Source organism: Physeter macrocephalus, chromosome 7 (genome assembly GCF_002837175.3).
Source record: "Physeter macrocephalus isolate SW-GA chromosome 7, ASM283717v5, whole genome shotgun sequence".
Classification (NCBI taxonomy): domain Eukaryota; kingdom Metazoa; phylum Chordata; class Mammalia; order Artiodactyla; family Physeteridae; genus Physeter; species Physeter macrocephalus.
Window position 1 is genome coordinate 43,377,426 of NC_041220.1, and position 20,162 is coordinate 43,397,587.

Sequence of the window (20,162 nt, forward strand, 5' to 3'; positions counted from 1 at the left end):
TTATCTTCTCATTCTTCTCCTCAAACACTTTCTTCCTTCCATTTCTATTCTTACTCATTACTCATGTCTCCTACTCTTAATAATCAAGTCTGGTAGACTGTTAGCTGTTGGTAATACCCAATTCCTCATCTTCCTGGGGTACAAAAAGTAGAGTATGTTTCCCAGTTTTCCTTGCAGTTTAGTTGGTACTATTGATAGTGTCCTATCTCATGGAAGGTGAGTAGAAGTGATGTGAACCACTTCCAGACTTTTTATACAAGATCCTCTCTCTCTTTCTCAGACTATCTGCTAGATGTCAACACCCAAGGTGGCTGTGGAAATCGAACAGTGAGGTTGGCTGAGCTTTCATTGGCCTGTCTCCCTCCGTGAGGCACCCTCATCAATTGGGCAATGAGTAAAAAAAACCTTTATTAGGTTAAGTGACGCAATTTGGGGTGTGTGTACACTAAGTATTTGGGAAGATTCATCCATTCCAACACAACCTCTTCTCTAAGTTAATTCTAATCCATTAGATTAGAATCCATCCATTCTAACATCATAAACTCTTTTCTTTTCTGTAACTTACATTTACAGGTCTGAGTCATCAGTACTATTCTAGCCTGTATTTAAGATCATGCCAACACATTTTTAATACCTACCACCACATAAAACTGAAACAGGATAAAACTGGATGCATCTTGACAAGTGGACACCTTTCTCAACTTTTATTTGAGGTTCCCTTAGTCTCTCAAGCCAAAAATCGTAGAGGTGGATATCTTTACTCTTTATTTTCCAAAAACAATTTTAGGTCTTATAGTTTATTTCTTAGAAAAAAAATTTCACTTCTTGCCATTTCATTTTCGGGGCCACCTCTCAATATCTCATAATTATTTTTATTACCTCCATTTTACACATGAGGAAACTGGGGCATATAAAGGTTAATTAAATGACCCAAAGTCACATAAGCCTTTAAGTAGAGGAGCTAGGATTTGGATCCAGTCTTGGATCAGGGGTCTATATGGTCAGAACTACAAAGACCACATTTACAATAGAGTTAAACAGTGTAAGATGAGAAAATCGATCTTGAGATTAAAAAAAAAAATGCAATGTAAGTATTTAGTTGCTAAAATTAACTTTGAAAATGAATATTTTGGTCCTTATAGATGTGAAAAATCATAAAAAGAGACCAATATAAAAATTAAATATTGCATTCTAATCATCAAAATCATAGATTTTATAAAAGATGCTTTTAAAGAAATACAGAGATCTTTACTAAGTTTCCACCATTCATTTAAAAAATAAATGTTTTTATCATAAAATGCTTAGATAATTATATTTTCTAGAATATATCAATACAAATTAGTTTAAAAAAATAGAAAAATATATATTTCCTATGCCATGCCATATATGTACATACATATACATATATCCCATGCCTCCATAACATCTTAGAATATCTACTCCTTAATATACAAATTCCATGTGTCTGCCAATAAAACTATTAAAGATTATAAGGTCAAATCTATAAGAATATAATTTTTGTACATTGTCCAAATCAAAATATTTTGATTCTGCTTTTTTGCTGTTAAGCACATTTGCCAACTATTATGCTTTCATTTTATGTCTGTTTTGTTTTTACTATTATAAAAATGAAATCAATTAAGTAATATATTTATTTCTTAGAGACAAACACATCAAGAATGATTTATGTTATGGGTACTTTGCTGTCATAGAATGTATGCCATTTATCCTTGAACAGAGAATTCTAGCTTACCTTCTTTTGTAGGACACAATGGAAAATGAATATAAACATTCCCTGTAGAGAATTGAAAATGGTGAAGAGATACGCCATGATGACTGTGCTTTCATTAATATACATGAGTCCAAAGGCCCAGGTCAATCCTAATAGGCAGAGAAGAGCTATTGCACCTATAACCCATGACCTGCAGAGAGAAGAGAAAATTAAGGGTTATCAAATAATTTGTCTTTAATTAACACAGTCATATTGTATCAACAATACTGACACTGAAAAAAATGTTACAGTTTTATTGACAGAAAATGTAAGACAGGTGATATAAGTACTTTAAGATTTTAATGAGAACTTACATGTTTTCAAGCTTGAGGAGATATACATGAATGAAAATGCTATAAACACAGAAATTCACTTATGCAAAAGCAGATTTGTACTATTAAATTATTCATGTATTTGCAGCACATAGGCAAATGGTATGGAGATGTAATTATGGTGAATGGCAAGGGGGAAGAGTCTGTAAAGCTATGTTAGTCTCCACTGGTCTCATTGGTATGATAACATTTGTTTGATTGGACTCTTTCCATTAATCAAACATTTGTTTGATTGGACTCTTCATCTGATACACTTTTACCCCATTTTTCCAAATTTCCTCTTTTTCCATAAAAAATTTAGTGTTTACAGACAAAAACAGAAGGAACCAGTATATGGAAGATTGTATAAAATTTTAAACTTCTATTTGTCTGATCCTATAGTTAAGTAGAACAAGTGTGAGATACAGTAAATGGGAAAAAATAGTTCCCCTCTAGATCACCATCTACTCTTTCAGCCTTTGGATTGCTGTGTCTTGGGTTATGTTGGACTAGACTTTGGAAATAGGGCAATTGGCAGCTTTGTTGAAAAGAAGCCCAATAGCTCAGGACACCTTCATGTCTTTGAAGTGTCTACAAACCCGTGGGAGAAAATGAAGCTGAGAATGGGATGGAGAGGGATGAACAAAGTAGTCCAGAATGGAAGACAAATTCTCACTCTCACTCCATTCCCTTAGTTTCCTCCAAGCTGCCATTCACAATAGTAATAAATGGGTGACAAAAGTCCACATATTTGTAGTTATGTATTATGTATTTACTATCAAAATAAAATGAATCTTTCCAATAGACGGGGATCCAATAATTGAAAATGGAATCTTCTCAACTTCTCTCTAAGTGTGTAGAATAGGACCAAAACAGTCTAGATCTCTATATTCTTATGAGCCCACCTTTTCCTTTCCCAGTATACCTTCCTGAACATGGTAATCTAATATTTATTTTTAGCAGACTACTATCTGCTACTTACATTGTCTAAGGAATAAATATGGGGATTGAAACTTTGCAAAATGAAGAGGGAAAATCACATATGTTTACCATAATCTGAAGCTGGGTTTAATAAATTTTTCAGAGAGAACTACGTCTTAAGAAAGATATGTCCAAAGTAGCCAAATATTATTAAAGTCTTATTAAAATTAATCTCAAATATTTACCATTTTCCTTCTACAACCATCAGCCACTATATTTCAGATGTAAACATCCACTAAATTTAATGTGCATAATTTAAAACTTTAATACTCTTGAATAAAGAATCCCTAAAGGAAGCTTGCCATTGTATGTGGCATGTTTGCTTATACAAATTAGAAAACATCTTAGATATTAATATCTTATTTTACTAGCAGATTCAGAAGTATGGGAACTTTCAAGGTAAAGCTGTTATTTGTTTACAGGTATTGGAATAAGGAAAAATGGGAAGAGTCGCCATTAAGTCAAAATTGCTATTCAGATTTAGAAATAAAATGATAGGATAAAATACTCAAGCCAGCTGTTATCCACTAGAAAACACATGATGGGCCCAAATGTTAATGATATAAAAGAGTGATGAGCTCAGCTTCAAAAGAAAAAAATAAGCAAGAGCATGAAGAAGTAAGTGAAATGGTATTGGAGAAAATGAAAACAAAGGACTCTTCACCAGAAGAACAAACTGAAAGTCTACAGCAAGGTCACCCAAAGGTTGCCAATCTTAATTACAGGACAAGTAATTTTTAAATGTACAAAGGAATAAAAGCCCAAATATTAGCATTTGTGTTTATGCTTATAGATTAGTACAGACTTGTAGCTTTGTTTTAGAAATTTAAAAGATATGTTAATAAACAACTGGATCAACAATCAAGTGATGTATCGAATTTGAAAGAGACAATTTTGCATATGTAAAGTTTGATTTTTTAAGGAGGTATTTTCCTCTCTTTTGGATATTTAAACTAAAAATTCATTAGTTTCATTTGCAGTTGGGTAGTTTCATACCCCTGAGATCATTTGAAGATATAACACTAAATCATGAAATAATTTTCGATGAATGATGTCCAAACAAACAACAGAAATGAGGACATATGCAACACAGAGGAGCACACTGAAATGAAAGAAGAAATCTATTAAAAGCAAAACAAGTCTGTACCACATTAAGTTGCTATTACTGTGGTACTAAATTCAGGTGATATCATTAAAAGAGGTGAAGCAGAATTTTTCTGGCAATACACCTGCAGCATATTTATTCTGCATAGAAGTTGTATGCCTGATTATTTTCCTGCACAGTTTGCTCTTCTGCCTCAATGTGAATGACAGAAGTTCTAATGATTTTTCAGTACTGATCTGACAGCTGGTTCATGGGACCACACTGATAAATGGAATTTATCAGCCATTCAGGTCATTCTTACTTGATGAAGGGTCTGTTATCCTCATAGCTAAAGAATGCATAGACATAAAGACAAGAACACCAACATTAGCATTTTATGACAAAGAATTTCATATGAAAAATATTCTCCTGGTCCCCAAAGGCCTCTGTCCCCCACCTCCCTAAAAGGCACCATAAACCTCCCTTTATATCTAAAAGGTAAATGCTAAAATGACCATGAGAACTTAAATAACGAGGAATAAAATCAGTTTTACAATACTGCAATATCCCTTATGAGACTAAAAAATTCCAGTTTTTCATCATATGCTCATATTACTTGTGACTTGACAGACATTTATTTCTAAGAGATCACATTTCTCTAGAGAATGAGAAGTCTTATGAGCAATCTGGAAAAGGCTTGGGGGCATGCTTAAAATGACAGATTTCATGTCACCTAAAGGTCTTTTTATGGTATAATATTAGTAGGTAAGATTACTTAATTATGGACAGTACACTTCTGAGTAATTTTAACTTGCAGATGATTGACCTGAGTTAAATCTGAACATTATAGCTCTTTAAAAATAATCAACCCAACTACTTTAAAAGTCTTTCTGATAGTGCACTGAGAAAAAATTTTGAATAATCTTTTGTAGTAATAAGAGCAAACAGATGGCACCTGTTCATTATCACTTATATATACTAATCTATTTAGTATCATCCTGATAAAATGAGATCCAAATGCCAAATTAGTAAAGAATGGTTAGGGGATATTTTGGATATTTTTTTACAAACATAGTTGCTGCTCAGTGAATTGTGATAGGACAGAAAAGAAACAGAAAACTGTGTCCTCTTTTCTCTTACCTCTTGCAAGAGGCAATAGTTTCTGATATTATGCATACACAAGTAAAGCTCTTAGAAAGGCCCCAACTGTGATACATTTTGAACAAAGAGAACCACTGATAAAAAACCTTACTCTCCAGGGTGTTGAAAGGGTAAAGAATAGAGTGAGAGCCTGGGCTTTGAAGCCAGTTTGCCTGAGGTTTACATGCTAACTTATTCACTTACTAGCTATTTGATCTTAGGCAAAAATTAATTAGCCTGTGGTTGTGTCATTTTATACATCTCTAAAAGAGTGGTAATTTTCTTGTGATAATGAAATGATATACTGTGTATCGAGTGCTCAGAACAGTGTCTGACATATTGTGTTTGATAAATATCACATAGTTATTATTAGACTATTTTCACAATGAAAATACACAATTTCTTACCCAAAGAATAAAACACCAAATAATAAATGTTGAATAATTAAATTCATTTGAGGATGTTTCAGGAGTAATATTATGCTGTAAAATAGATGTGGCAGAAATAAGTTTGTAGATGGAGCAGGGAGTGACTAACCATGCTGTCTGATATGGAGTTACTGGCCACATGGGTTTGTTTAAATTTAAATTCACTAAAATGAGATAAAGTTTAAAATTCAGTTCCTTAATCACATTAGTTACATTACAAGTACTTAAAAGCTTCAGTAGCTGCCATATTGGACAGTGTAGTTCTAGAACATTTCTGTCTTCACAGAAAGTTCAATTGGACAGTGCTGGACTAGAGAGAGTTTTAAGCCAGGAAATGAAATTCCAAGAGAAATTTAAATAAAGTCATGGGTATGTGAAAAGATAAAGAGAGAAGAATTTCTAAGAATTGATCATATTTAACAGCTGTAAACTGTGCCAAAAAAGAAAATCCTGTATTTCTACTAACATTGAAAAGTTACAGAACTTAATAACATGATATTTATTCCATTATATGCATTCCCATTGCATCAATATATTCCATCTGTGATGCCAAGTTCATGATTGGAATGACTGTATCTTAATCTGTATAGTACAATGTTAAGTAAAGAAAGTTTCAGACGTTAGCATGTAGGAAAACATGCAAAACTACTCTACAAAATTTTATTAAACTATCCAAATGTTTCAAAAAATAAAATACAGAACTTGCACTGTAATTGCTGGAGTGAGATGTTTGCCTTTAATGAGAACCACTAAAGAGAGATATCAGGGTGCAATTCAGCAGTTTTTGTTGGTAATTGTGGGGATCAGCCGCTTGCTCTACTCAATAACAAAGATAGCAATTCCAGCTTTACTTAGAGTTAGCTATAGCTATGTGTTTAAGTAGTGTCCACAGGAATGTGAACAGAAGTGAACTGTGACATTTCTGGGTCTTGCCAATTAAAGGATTGGAATTGGCCTTCCTTTGACCATTTTTTTTCCTTCTCTTTTGCTAGGAGAAAGTGACAGACCTAGAAAGAAAGCTGTTTACTGATGTGGAGCCACCGTATTAGATTTAGACCACATATTCTAGACCCATATAAGTTTAAGCAACTATAATTTAGAGTAATTTTTATGGTGTCTTAGCCTATGCAATAATTGCTAAAGCATTTAATTTGTATCTTTTAGCTATAAGAATCCCTAGTTCATATTTAGTATAGAAATTCATGCTAATGGAAAAGAACTATTCATTAATTTTACTTCCAGGATGACATGAATAATATACAATGGTTCAAAATCTAAAGATCACTAAAGATTATCTATAATATTTCAGTGCCTTCCATCATTTTGTCAGATATTCTATTGGCTTAGAGTATATAGTTTTAGAATGTCTCTCCATCAAATCTAAATTAAATTGATGATAATGTTGCCACCAGTTATGGTGCTAAAGCTGTATGCTATAGATTCGTTTTTTTATTCTAAAACACATATCTACGTAAGTAGTTTCTAAAGCTGAATAATTTTCATTTTGATTTACCAGTGAAAGTCCATTGAAACAAAACTTCATTCCAAGGTGTAGGACTAAAACAATTTTACTGCAATTATTTTAAGGTTTTATGAAAATATGGACATAAAGGCTTAAGATGCTCTTGGCAGACATTAATAGGAACTTACAGGTTATCTTAGAATTAATAAATGGTGACACTGAAAATGAAGTAAAACATATTGTACAAACAATTTTCAAGGCACAGTAAGAAAAAAAGACCCTCCTTTCTTTAGCATATCCACTTTTCTTTTATCAGACATTTTATCATTTTATTCTTACATCTAAATTTGAAAGCTTTATTTAAACATTAATGTCATAAAATTATCTTTAAAAGTGACCATTAGAATCAAGATCAGAATTGTTAGGGGCCTCTGCATAGATTGATAGTAATTATGCATATGTTTATATATTCTACAATTCCAAAGAACATTAAAATCTAGCCCCATAGAAGCTTAGCAAAAAATATATCTTCAAGAGGATAGATTTCTTAACCAAAACATTAATTTATAAATTAATGCTATGATATAAAGACTCATAATATAGTATATCAGTGTAGACAGATGATAAATGGACAGAAACAATATGAATGAATCAGATTAGTTATAGGATATTCTTTCTCTGACTTTAACAGTTCAAAGTATTATGTTTTTTGACAAAAATTTTAAAGGAAATATTACATAAAATTCAAGATATAAAGAACATTAATTTTAAAAATAGTTTTAAACTTTCCCTTTTATTATATAAAATAGTACAGAATTTTTAAAAATAGTGGCATGGGTAAGGTTTGGTGTGAAGAAAGATGGAGTCATGAGAGCCATATCTGAGAATTTAATCCCCAAGCCAAAAGATCTGGTCATTGATAAATCACAACAGGTAAAGAAAAATGAATGCCTTTAGGCAGAATTGTTGATCTCATCAACTTCAAGACTAATACATTCTGGGATCCTCTGGAATTGTCGAATTAGCTAATTGGTGTTGGTGAGTGAACTGTATATTTAACAGCAAGAAGGAGTGCAATCATGATGTATATATACATTCTGGTTAGCGCTCCAGTATTTCCAAGTTCAGTATGCAGCTGAATTTACAGTATGCAGTATGCAGCTGAATTTACTTTCCCTGATATAAAACTAATTATATCAAATGAATAAAGATTTTTCCCCTTGGAATTGGTTTGGGTTACTGTAGGAATGATAAAGGTAATATGAGTAATTTTCTCAAAATGAAAGTATTCTTCACTTTTCATTGAAGAAAAAAAAAGTAATAAATACTTATGTATCTGTATGATGAGTTGCCCCTCATCGATAATGAGGCTCTCAAACTGAGGATAAAGAGGATTCAGTTACCCATATTCTAGCAACCCAAGCTAACAGACTTCATTTAGAAGTGATCTATGAGACACTGCTTTGTCATACTACCAAATCCAGGGGTCCCCAGTCTTTATTTATTTAGTTTTAATTAATTTTTATTGGAGTATAGTTGCTTTACAATGTTGTGTTAGTTTCTACTGTACAGCAAAGTGAATCAGCTATACATATACATAATCTCCTCTTTTTTGGATTTTCTTCCCATTTAGGTCACCACAGTGCATTAAGTAGAGATCCCTGTGCTATACAGTATGTTCTCATTAGTTACCTATGTGATATATAGTATCAATAGTGTATATGTGTCCCCAATCTTTAAAACTGGAAGAGTAAAGACATGGCCTTTTAAGATTGCAATGTTCATAGAATACATAAAATAGTGCATAGAGGAAGGAAAAAAACACCTTTACTTATACGAATCCCCCCGCCACAAATCTTAACAGGCAATGAAGGAAGTATGTTTTAAATGGGATGTTATTTAAGTTTTAAATTGGTCAGACATTTAATAACCAGAATGGACTGGCAAAGCATCAAGATCTGTCTAAGGTGCCGTTAAGATATCTGTTACCAGGTTGGTTAAGGGATATTTGAGATAGCATAGTTAGAAGAGTAGTGATCAGAGAAAAATCTAAACATATCAATGTTTATACCTCACTGTATTGAAAACGCTCAATCAGTAACACTTATGATAGAAATCTTGACAGCTTTATATTTCTTTCAAATGTACTTTATATTAGTGGGACTCTAACATCCTAGAATTACATTATTATTCAATTCTCTCTTTTTTTCAACCAGTATAGGAAGATTAATAGGAAATGTCATTTAGAATGTGATTCAACATTTTTGAGTAAAATATAAGCAGTTTCATCATGGTTTTATGTTTAAATCACTCACTATCAAAGATATTAAAAATCCTTTCAAAATATTTGTTATATAATATAAATATAAAAATTATAAACAAATAAGATGATTTTATTTCAACTGTGGATTTTACTACTATTAAAGTAGTACTACTAAAAGCTATATTTCTACATTTTGTTCATATAAAAATATTAAGAGGAGAATGAAATGAACCAAATAACTAAAATAAATGGTTTCGAATATATCATAAACATTTTCATTCCCATGCCTCAATTTCCTTACAATAGTATTGGAGATTTGAGAGCATACACCAATATTACATTTTTTTTTTTTTTTTTTGTGGTATGCAGGCCTCCCTCTGTTGTGGCCTCTCCCGTTGCGGAGCACAGGCTCCGGACGCGCAGGCTCAGCGGCCATGGCTCACGGGCCCAGCCGCTCAGCGGCATGTGGGATCCTCCCAGACCGGGGCGCGAACCCGGTTCCCCTGCATCGGCAGGCGGAAGCGCAACTACTGCGCCACCAGGGAAGCCCTATATTACATTTTTAATCACAGATTTCACACTGCTGATGAATTGGGTTAAGTCTGAAATTAGGCAGAATTGAGTATAATAAATCAGGATCAATAAATATTAAATCAATGACTAATAAAACTTTAATTATATTATCTCCACAACTCAAGGTTATACAAATTTTTATAACTCAATATAATATGGTCAAAGAACTAACATATACGAAAGAAATTAGGAGTATCAATTATGAGAATGAATAATGAATTAGTATATTGTACAGACAGCTACAAACTTATTACAGTTTAGTATCTCCATCTATCAGATTTATAAAAATGAATTGAAAGATTCCATGCAAATAAGATATAAAATTCTGGAATCATGTTGGCAGCAAATAAGATCACTGTATGATTACTTATTACGATTAATATATGAAAGATAGTATATCATAGTGACTGAAAGTATGGATTTGTGAATCAGCCTGCCTGCATTTGGATGCCAGCTGAGCATTCTACTAATGCTGCAACCTTGGGCTAATTATTCAACTTCTCTGAGCCTCACATTCTTCATCTGCAAAATGCGGATAAATACAGAACTCTGTTCATAGGGCTGTTGTGTGTATTAAATAAAAGGGCTTGGAACTTTTATTTAATATACACAAATTATTCAAATACACAAAATTTTAACATACAAAAGTACTATATACATATGTGCTATTACATTTACTGTTGTGTATTGACCTTCTGAACTCAAAAAACAAGCTATAGGGAAAAAACACAGTTTTCCTTTTAAGTGTTTTGGAAATTCATATATTAAGTAGAAATCCAAAGAGGAAGAGGGAACCACTGTCTCTTTCTGAAATGATCTCTATTATTTACATTTAGAAAGCTTCAGTTTATCCAATATTTCATTCTAAGATTTCTTTAGGCTTAGTAAATGCTATGAATTTTTACATTCTCATTTGAAATGGGTTATATTCAGATGCCTAACGAACATTAAAATAGAAACCCAGAGTCCTCTGGATTACATGAGAAATCCAAATTTAATTCATAAATATATTGTATCTTCAGTGTCAAAAAGTCCACTAAGTAACTGCAATGTTTCACTAAATGTAATCATTTGACCATAAAGTAAGAAAAAAAGGACATAAAATTATGTGAAATGTTCATGAAAATTCATTGAGATATATGTTCTAAAATTGAACTTTATTAATACTTTCTTACGATTTTTTGAAAACTTGAAACTTTGAATAGGAAAGATAAAGTAAATGACAAAATATATAAAGAGAAATCTGTATTTCTAATTAGTAATTTTTATCTTGTAATCTATGAAAACTGTGGTTTTAGTAAGAAACATCTCAAGATCTATAAAATAATGGCAAGTAATCTTTTATTTATTAATACTTATAGTTAAAATCCTGTTTCCTGGTTCACTATTGAAGGGCCAGTGTTTTTCAGACTTACATGAGTCTTAGAATTCACTGACTCTTTAGAACAAGAGAGCTGATAAAATCTGGTCATTGGAATGCAAAGAGAGGAAGTACTTTAAAGAATATATTACTTTCAGGGTTTTTTTTTTGCAACTTAGAAGATACACAGACTTTTAACTTAAGTAAAATAAGTCAGGAAATTCATAACTTTTTGATATTCTTGCCAAATGTGTTCTGACAGGTTGAATGGCTGTTATACTCTTTCTCATACCATATGGTATCATCACCTCTCATTTCAACAACTTGCAACACCTCTCATTTCAACAACTTGCAACAGAAACATTCATCATAACCCTTCTGTGAATAAACACCTTATTATAAACTGCTTGTAAGAACAACTAAAACATAAAAAAAGCACAACTGAGTATTTAAAACATGTTTGTACTTACTAAAGATGCCAATAAATGGAACAAAGGGAGGCCTTGAAACACAATAGGAAGCAGACAAGTTTTATTTAATTTTGGTCAAGTAATTTAACCTTCATTACTTAGTTTACTCACCTTCACAATGAATAAAACAATCTTGCTAGGATCTTTTTAGAGTTTAATGGAACAAGAAAAGAATAGTCTATGCCCCAGCTAGTTACCTGGACAATGAGTAGACCTAGTTAATGACACAAGATCTCTACCACAATTCTGCTTCTAATACAGAAGCCCTGAAAGATGTTGTTGTTCCTAATTAAATTTATTACTAGAAATCTAAATATAATATTAAATTTATGTCAGTGAGAAAAAATTTTAAAATGTTATAGAAAATTTAAGCAAATCTAGTAAATAAATCTAATTTTATAGATACACAAAAGCTCCAAATACCAAAATAACAATTCTTAAATCAATCACATTTTAGGCCAAAGGGCAGCCTCAATAAAGTACTAAGAATCAACATCAATCACAATGTATTCTCTGATGATCGTGACATTAAATTAGAAATCAATAACTAATAAATATGCATAGATGCACATGAACAATTATCCTTCTGTTGCTACATCTCCAAAAAAGCCTCTCTAGACCCCAAACATTTTACAAATAAGTTCTATCTAATATTAAGCTAACAAATAATCCTTTTTCACATAGGACAAGCCTAAACAAAAAAGAAGAAAAACTTTATGAGACTACTATAACTTACTACGTAGGGACAGTTTAAGAGAATAAAAAATAAATAAGAACATTTTATTTTAAATCTTACATAAAAATCCTAAATAAGCTATTAAATAGCAAAATCTAATGGTGCATAAATATCATGATCAATTATTCCAGAATGGTAAGGAATATATCAGAAGAACCTTAGAAACTGATTCTGAAATGTATGTGAAAGAAAATGAAAGTCTATGAGTAGTTAAAGCAGTTTTGAAAGAAGATGATAAAAATAGGAGGACTCATTCTACCAGATACTAAGCAAGTTTTGGTAATAATGTGGTAATGGTAGAGGGACGAAGTGTATGTCCTGGGAATAAAAGAGAGCACAGAAACAGAGATTTGATATGGAATAGTGTAGCAGCACAAATCTGGAGGAAAAGGATGGATTATTTGGCAAATGATGTTGGAAATTTGGCGCTTTATATAAGGAACGCAAAATGTCCTCCAAAGACCTCAAAAGCTATAGAGGAAAAAAAAATGATGATTTAAATATATATATTGCTCTCTGTAACAAAGGCAAAATCAACAGAGACATGACAGGCTGGGAGAAGATACATGCAATAGCCAAAGCATTCAAGTTGTATGTTAGCAAGCAAAAGGGAAAGTTTACTGAAAAGCTAACAGAAATAAATGGGAAAAAATTAAAACATTTTTTAAAACATTAAAAAATCTAATAGAAATAAATGAGCATAATCATTTTACCAATAGGGTTCCTGTGGGTATTAACTGAGATGTTACATTTTTATTGTTTTATTGAATGAATGAAAGTTACTGAGTGGGAGATCTGGCAATTTTAGAAATCTGTCTACACCTAACTGAGCAAGATGTGGTAAATTCAAAGAAGGCAGAAAAATGAGAAAAGTGCAATGACAATGACTATTGTAAAGAATATGTGCCATTTTTTAAACTTACATCTTGGTATATGTAATATATTAATATTCAATCATGTCAATACTTTTGCTGATAAATTATTACTTTTCATACTGATGGCTTGTTTTCTTTATCTCATAATTAAACAGTTTGAAATTATAACCTTACACTATCAATGTCAGTTCTGGAACTGCGAGAATTTTTGTATTAGCACATTTCATTGTCTGACTGAAAATGTTAACTTCTACAGAGGACATTCCGGAGTATTCTAGAATACATACTCAAATAACACATTTATAAAAGTGCCAGGGACTTTGTTGACAGATCTTTTAAAAATACATGATTGTATGTAGTGGAAAAATCCAACAACAATTGGGATTCAGCCAAGAGAAAATCAGATTAGGAAATTTTCAAGTGTGGACTGAGTAGCTCAAGACACTTAACATTCCACTATACTGTCTACATGTTTTAATTACTAATCCAATGATTTACTACACAGTCCTTTATTTAAAATAACTATGACTTACATACTTTCACCACTTTTAATATGAGGTAAACTTTTTTAAAACAAAGTAACACTTCTGTTAAAAAGCACTCCTGGAGAGTAGGGGAATGAGAAAAGCTGAAGTCTGAAAGAGTGCTGTTTACCTTAATGTTGTTTTTATTTAAATGAGAGGTATTCCCTTGGAATTAGGGAAAACTGATACACACCCAGAGTGTGTTGGTAAGTTTTTCAGTCCATTTGTGTAGCACATAACCTTTGAGATGATTAATTTGCCGATCAGTGATCATCTATTTATTACCTTTAATCATAGAGCATTTTAGCCTTCTTTTATGAAATTGGAATATAGTTAAATAGCCTGAGATGTGATTCTTAAGAGTATGTATCTTGGTATTTTCTAGAATTTGGGGAGAAAATGTATGTATCTAAGGCAGAGTGTAAGTAGTGTTCTCATCCATCTAGGGGGATTTTCCATTGATACTGGGTAGGAACTCTATTGCCCAAGATTATAAGTGACTGCAAGAAGATAGGAAGTAATGAATTTGGACAACAAAAATGGTTCTAAGCTTGTTCCATCCACTTACTCTAAAATTTCTTTGTATATCCCTTAATCCAATCCAAATTTCCACATTTCTCTTCCTACCCCCAAATTCCATACTGTCCTTTGAAATTCAGGGTCCAATATCAACAAATTCCCCTACATTATAATCTTCATCCCTGTGTGTTTTTTTTTTTTTTTTTTTTTTTTTTTTTTTTTTTGTGGTATGCGGGCCTCCCCCTATCGCGGCCTCTCCCATCGCGGGGCACAGGCTCCGGACGCGCAGGCCCCGCGGCCACGGCCCACGGGCCCAGCCACTCCGCGGCACGCGGGATCCTCCCAGACCAGGGCGCGAACCCGGCTCCCCTGCATCGGCAGGCGGACGCGCAACCACTGCGCCACCAGGGAAGCCCCCCTGTGTGTTTTTGTCACCTTCATGCTTTAAGTAAAATTGTTGCCTGCTGAGAGTGCCTTCCCTGAAGACCACACAAACTCAAATATTGGTTCTCTTACAACTCAGGCAGTAAGAAGTGGCACTGCCAACCTACTATTTCTCTTCTGTCCAAACCCCCAGCTCCTTTGAGGTTCTTGCCATCAAACATTTACTATCACCATTTATGTCCTCTTATTTTTGTTATCCTAGTAGCATCTCCAGACCTCCCATTTTTCTGTCTCTCCACATTTTCACTATCTATCACCCCTTTTGTGTCCATCCTTTCCTGCTTGGCCAGACTAGGTTCTATGACCTTTACTTTCTTACTTCCCCTTTCATCCTTAATGATTTGAAAAAATATGCAACCCTGGATAGGTAAGCATTGATGGAAAAAACACACAACCATGAATACTGAAGACATGTTAAATTCATGACAACAAATGTCTAACAGCCAATATCCAAAAGCCAACTAAACTCCCCTAGTACATATGCTTTCCCCCTTCCCCATAAGGAATATTTCACATCTTCCTTCAACCTCAAACTTCCTTTTCATCCCAACCCCCTTAGCTGAATATTGCCTCCTATTTCCTTAAAAAAAAAAAAAAAGAAAGAAACAATCTAACAGTTGCAAATGCACTGGTGCACTGTCTAGACCTCACAATCGCTTACACAGCTCCTGAATTTATCTCTCATGTGCTGCATGTTTAGCTGCTAAACACTTGCCCCTGTGACCCACAGATGACTGTTTTGGGGCACCAGAGCTGCTATGCCCATACAGCCAGTAGTGTCTGGGAGTTTACATTCCACTCTCACAACCGCACCCCACCCCCCTTTGGCAAGCTTGTAATCAATTATTAACAGGTGTGAAGTTACAGAATTCCAGCTCCTATGCCTTAAGGTTGGACAGTTCCAAAGTGTAATTTACACTCCAGAGCTCCCTTTAGGATCAGGGTCAGTCTGAGACTTCACCCAAAATGACAACCTTGCATAGCTTCTTCCTCTTATCTATCCCCTTGCTTCTCCTTACTTTCTTACTGATCTTCTCTGAAAGCACTTCCTTAATAAATTGTTTGAGCTGAATCCTTGGCTCAGAGTCCACTTCTGGGAGAACTCAAACAAGACTACTGACAGAAATATTCTCATCTTTCCAACACCACATCTATCAACTACTTTCAACAGTAGCCACACACACTGTCTTCCCTCCTATTATAATGAGAGAAGTGCCTTTGCTCTTATAAAGCCAACATATCCACTCATTCTGATGCTTCTCAAGAACTGTGCTCCGTCTCTCCTGCTTTTATCAATATCTCCTCCTCTATTGGCTCATTCCCATCAGCAAACATACTTTAGTATTTCTTACTTTAAAAAACAAAACAAAAAAACAAAACAAAACACCTTCCAGATCCCAGAGATTCTCCAAGAATCTTTTGTGTTATCCTTTCCTGAAATATTTATCAAGAGTTTGTAATTCATACTCAGTCACTTCTCATTTTCATAAAAGCCACTCTATTTAGGCATATGTTCCTAACTTCACAATGCTCCTGTCATTGCCAAATCCCTTGTCAACTTTTTCCATCTTATCATACTTGAGTACTCAGCAATATTCTATAGTTGAATAGAATAGAACTATTCAACTATAGTTCTTCTATTCTTGGGTTATATGACATAATTTTTTATTTACCTTATTGACTATACTTTCCGAGTCACCTTTACCAAAATAACATTCTTCTTGGGTGGTTTCATTCAGTAATTCACTTTGAATACTAGTAACTCTGAAAACTCTACCTCTAATTCTGACAAGACTGCTGTCACATTAAGACTCCTGAAAATTGAATGTTTCTAACCTGATTTTACAGTTCATAACTTAAAATATTAAAATAATCACAGGATTTTAAAGATGGGGCTCTTAGGTCATGTATTACAATCAGTATTTGAATTTAAAGCTTCTTTAAGCATGTCTTCAATCTAAAATTATATTTACTAAAAAACTCTTAAATGAAGCACAATTTATTTATAGAAGTACAATGTGATATAACAAGGAATATATGGTAATGAGTAAAAAAATGGACACTGAAGCCAGACTGCCTGTTGAAATCCAAGTTTGGGCACTAACTAGCTGTGAGGTCTTAAGGTAAGCTAATTACCCTTTCAGAAACCTTAAAGGGTTATTGCAAAGATTAAATTTACACATGTAGAGGATGAAGAACTGTACCTACCACACAGCAAAACTTCAATAAGTTAAGTATCTTTCTTGTTATTTTGCACAGTTTCAAATAGACACAAACATGAAATCTCGAACTGATGTTGGATCAAGTGCAGCCATTATAGTTGATTTAAGGGCAGAACCAGAGAGTACAGGTTGTTTATTTCGGAATCTATGACTAAATTTTTACCTACAGTATGTGACTCAAAATAGGATATAATATTTAACTTAATATTACCCATAAAATTTTACTTTAAACATCTCCAAGAAGCATTTGAAACATGGGTTGATTAGGATTTGCAGGCTAAAAGTCTCTCAGCCCAATTTATAAACATATTATCATTGTACTAAATAAAAATTTCAATTTAAAATAATTTGTGTCATTTCAAACAGAGCTATATTAGGAAAAAATGTAATTTCTAGTTGGTTCTGACTATAGCAACCAAGACAGCTCTTAAAAGCCACCAGATTATGATATCCATGAGAGTTCATATGTACTTCATTCAGCCTTTGTAAGTAATCCTATTTTCCACTTTATACTTTAAAGAATTAGGACCCTAAGTATTCACTGGGGTAAAAATTGGCTTATATATTGAAAAGGAAAATTATCTGCTTGGAAATAATTCAAAAGTGATTCAAATGCCTTCATTTAGAGTTGAAATCTACAGTTCTAACTCTATTAATTCCTTGTATAATTGTTTATAAGCTGAAACTAAATTAAAATAAATATGTTAAAAGTGAATTAAATCATTTTAGGATAGGATTTTTGAGTTTACCCCATAGTATATATGATTTAATTTTATAAGACAGAATTAAATGAGATATTGCTAAATACATGTACCTGCTTTTGAATCTTTATTCAAATGTTTAACATCCAAGGAAAATACAAAGCAATTACATTAAAAAGAAATGAAGAAATGGAGATTGGTTCAAGATGGTAGAGTAGAACGTGTGTTCATTCCCTCTTGTGAGAGCAATGGAATCACAACTAACTGCTGAACAATCATTGACAGGAAGACACTGGAACTCACCAAAAAAGATACCACACATCCAAAGACACAGAAGAAGCCACAATGAGACAGTAGGAGGGACGCAATCTCAATAAAATCAATTTACATAACTGCTGGGTGGGTGACTCACAAACTGGAGAACACTTATAACACAGAAGTCCACCCACTGGAGTGAAGGTTCTGAGCCCCACATCAGGCTTCCCAACCTGGGGGTCTGGCAATGGGAGGAGGAATTCCTAGAGAATGAGATTTTGAAGGCTAGAGGGATTTGATTGCAGAACTTCGGCAGGACAGGGGGAAACAGAGACTCCACTCTTGGAGGGCATACACAAAGTAGTGTGCACATCAGGATCCAGGGGAAGGAGAAGTGACCCCCATAGAATACTGAACCAGACCTACCTGCTAGTGTTGGAGGGTCTCCTGCAGAGTTGGGGGTGGCTGTGGTTCACCATGAGGAAAAGGACAATAGCAGCAGAAGTTCTGGGAAGTATTCCTTGGTGTGAGCCCTCCCAGAGTCCACCATTAGCCCCACCAAAGAGCCAGGTAGGCTGCAGTGTTGGGTCACCTCAGTCCAAACAACCAACAGGGAGGGAACCCAGCCCCACCCATCAGCAGACAAGCGGATTAAAGTTTTACTGAGCTCTGCCCACCAGAGAAACACCCAGCTCTACCCACCACCACTCCCTCTCATCAGGAAACTTGCAGAAGCCTCTTAGGTAGCTTCACCTACCACAGGGAAGACAGCAGAATGAGAAGAACTACAATCCTGTAGCCTGTGGAACAAAAACCACATTCACAGAAAGATAGACAAGATGAAAAGGCAGAGAGCTTTGAATCAGATGAAGGAACAAGATAAAACCCCAGAAAAACAACTAAATGAAGTGAAGATAGGAAATCATCCAGAAAAAAAATTCAGAATAACGATAGTCAAGATGATCTAGGACCTCGGAAAAAGAATGGAGGCAAAGAGAGAGAAGATGCAAGAAATGTTTAACAAAGACCTAGAAGAGTTAAAGAATGAACACCTACAAGAATTAAAGAACAAACAAACAGAGGTGAAAAATACAATAACTGAAATGAAAAATACACTAGAAGGAATCAATAGCAGAATAACTGACGCAGAAGAACGGATAAGTGACCTGGAAGACAGAAAGGTGGAATTCATTGCTGTGAAACAGAATAAAAAAAAAGGAGGAAAAGTAATGAAGACACCCTAAGAGACCTCTGGGACAACATTAAACGCAACAACATTCACATTATAGGGGTCCCAGAAGGAGAAGACAGAGAGAGAAAGGACCCAAGAAAATATTTGAAGAGATTATAGTTGAAAACTTCCCTAACATGGGAAAGGAAATAGCCACCCACGTCCAGGAAGCATAGAGAGTCCAAGGCAGGATAAACCCAAGGAGAAACATGCCGAGACACATAGTAATCAAACTGACAAAAATTAAAGACAAAGAAAAATTATTGAAAGCAACAAGGGAAAAATGACAAATAACATACAAGGGAATTCCCATAAGGTTAACAGCTGATTTCTCAGGAGAAACTCTACAAGCTAGAGGGAGTGGCATGATATATTTAAAGTGACGAAAGGGAAGGAACTACAACCAAGATTACTCTACCCAGAAAGGATATCATTCAGATTCGACAGAGAAAGCAAAAGCTTTCCAGACAAGCAAAAGCTAAGAGAATTCAGCACCACCAAATCAGCTCTACAACAAATGCTAAAGGAACTTTTCTAAGTGGGAAACACAAAAGAGGAAAACAACTTACAAAAACAAACCCATAACAAATAAGAAAATGGTAATAGGAACAAACATATTGATAATTACCTTAAATGTAAATGGATTAAATGCTCCAACCAAAAGACACAGGTTCACTGATTGGATACAAAAACAAGACCCATATATATTCTGCCTACAAGAGACCTACTTCAGACCTAGGGACACATACAGACTGAAAGTGAGGGGATGGAAAAAGATATTCCATGCAAATGGAAATCAAAAGAAAGCTGGA

At 33.9% G+C, this 20,162-nt stretch overlaps 1 protein-coding gene across 1 annotated transcript in view; it reads right to left on the reverse strand.

Annotated features, from left to right (window-relative positions):
* The window catches only part of ADGRL3 (adhesion G protein-coupled receptor L3), a 150,310-nt gene that overhangs the window by 38,136 nt on the left and 92,012 nt on the right, over positions 1 to 20,162 (reverse strand). Inside the window, exon 11 of the mRNA XM_055086330.1 lies at positions 1,754 to 1,922. Within this exon, the coding sequence (XP_054942305.1) occupies positions 1,754 to 1,922 (169 nt within the window). The remainder of the gene's footprint in view (positions 1 to 1,753; positions 1,923 to 20,162) is intronic.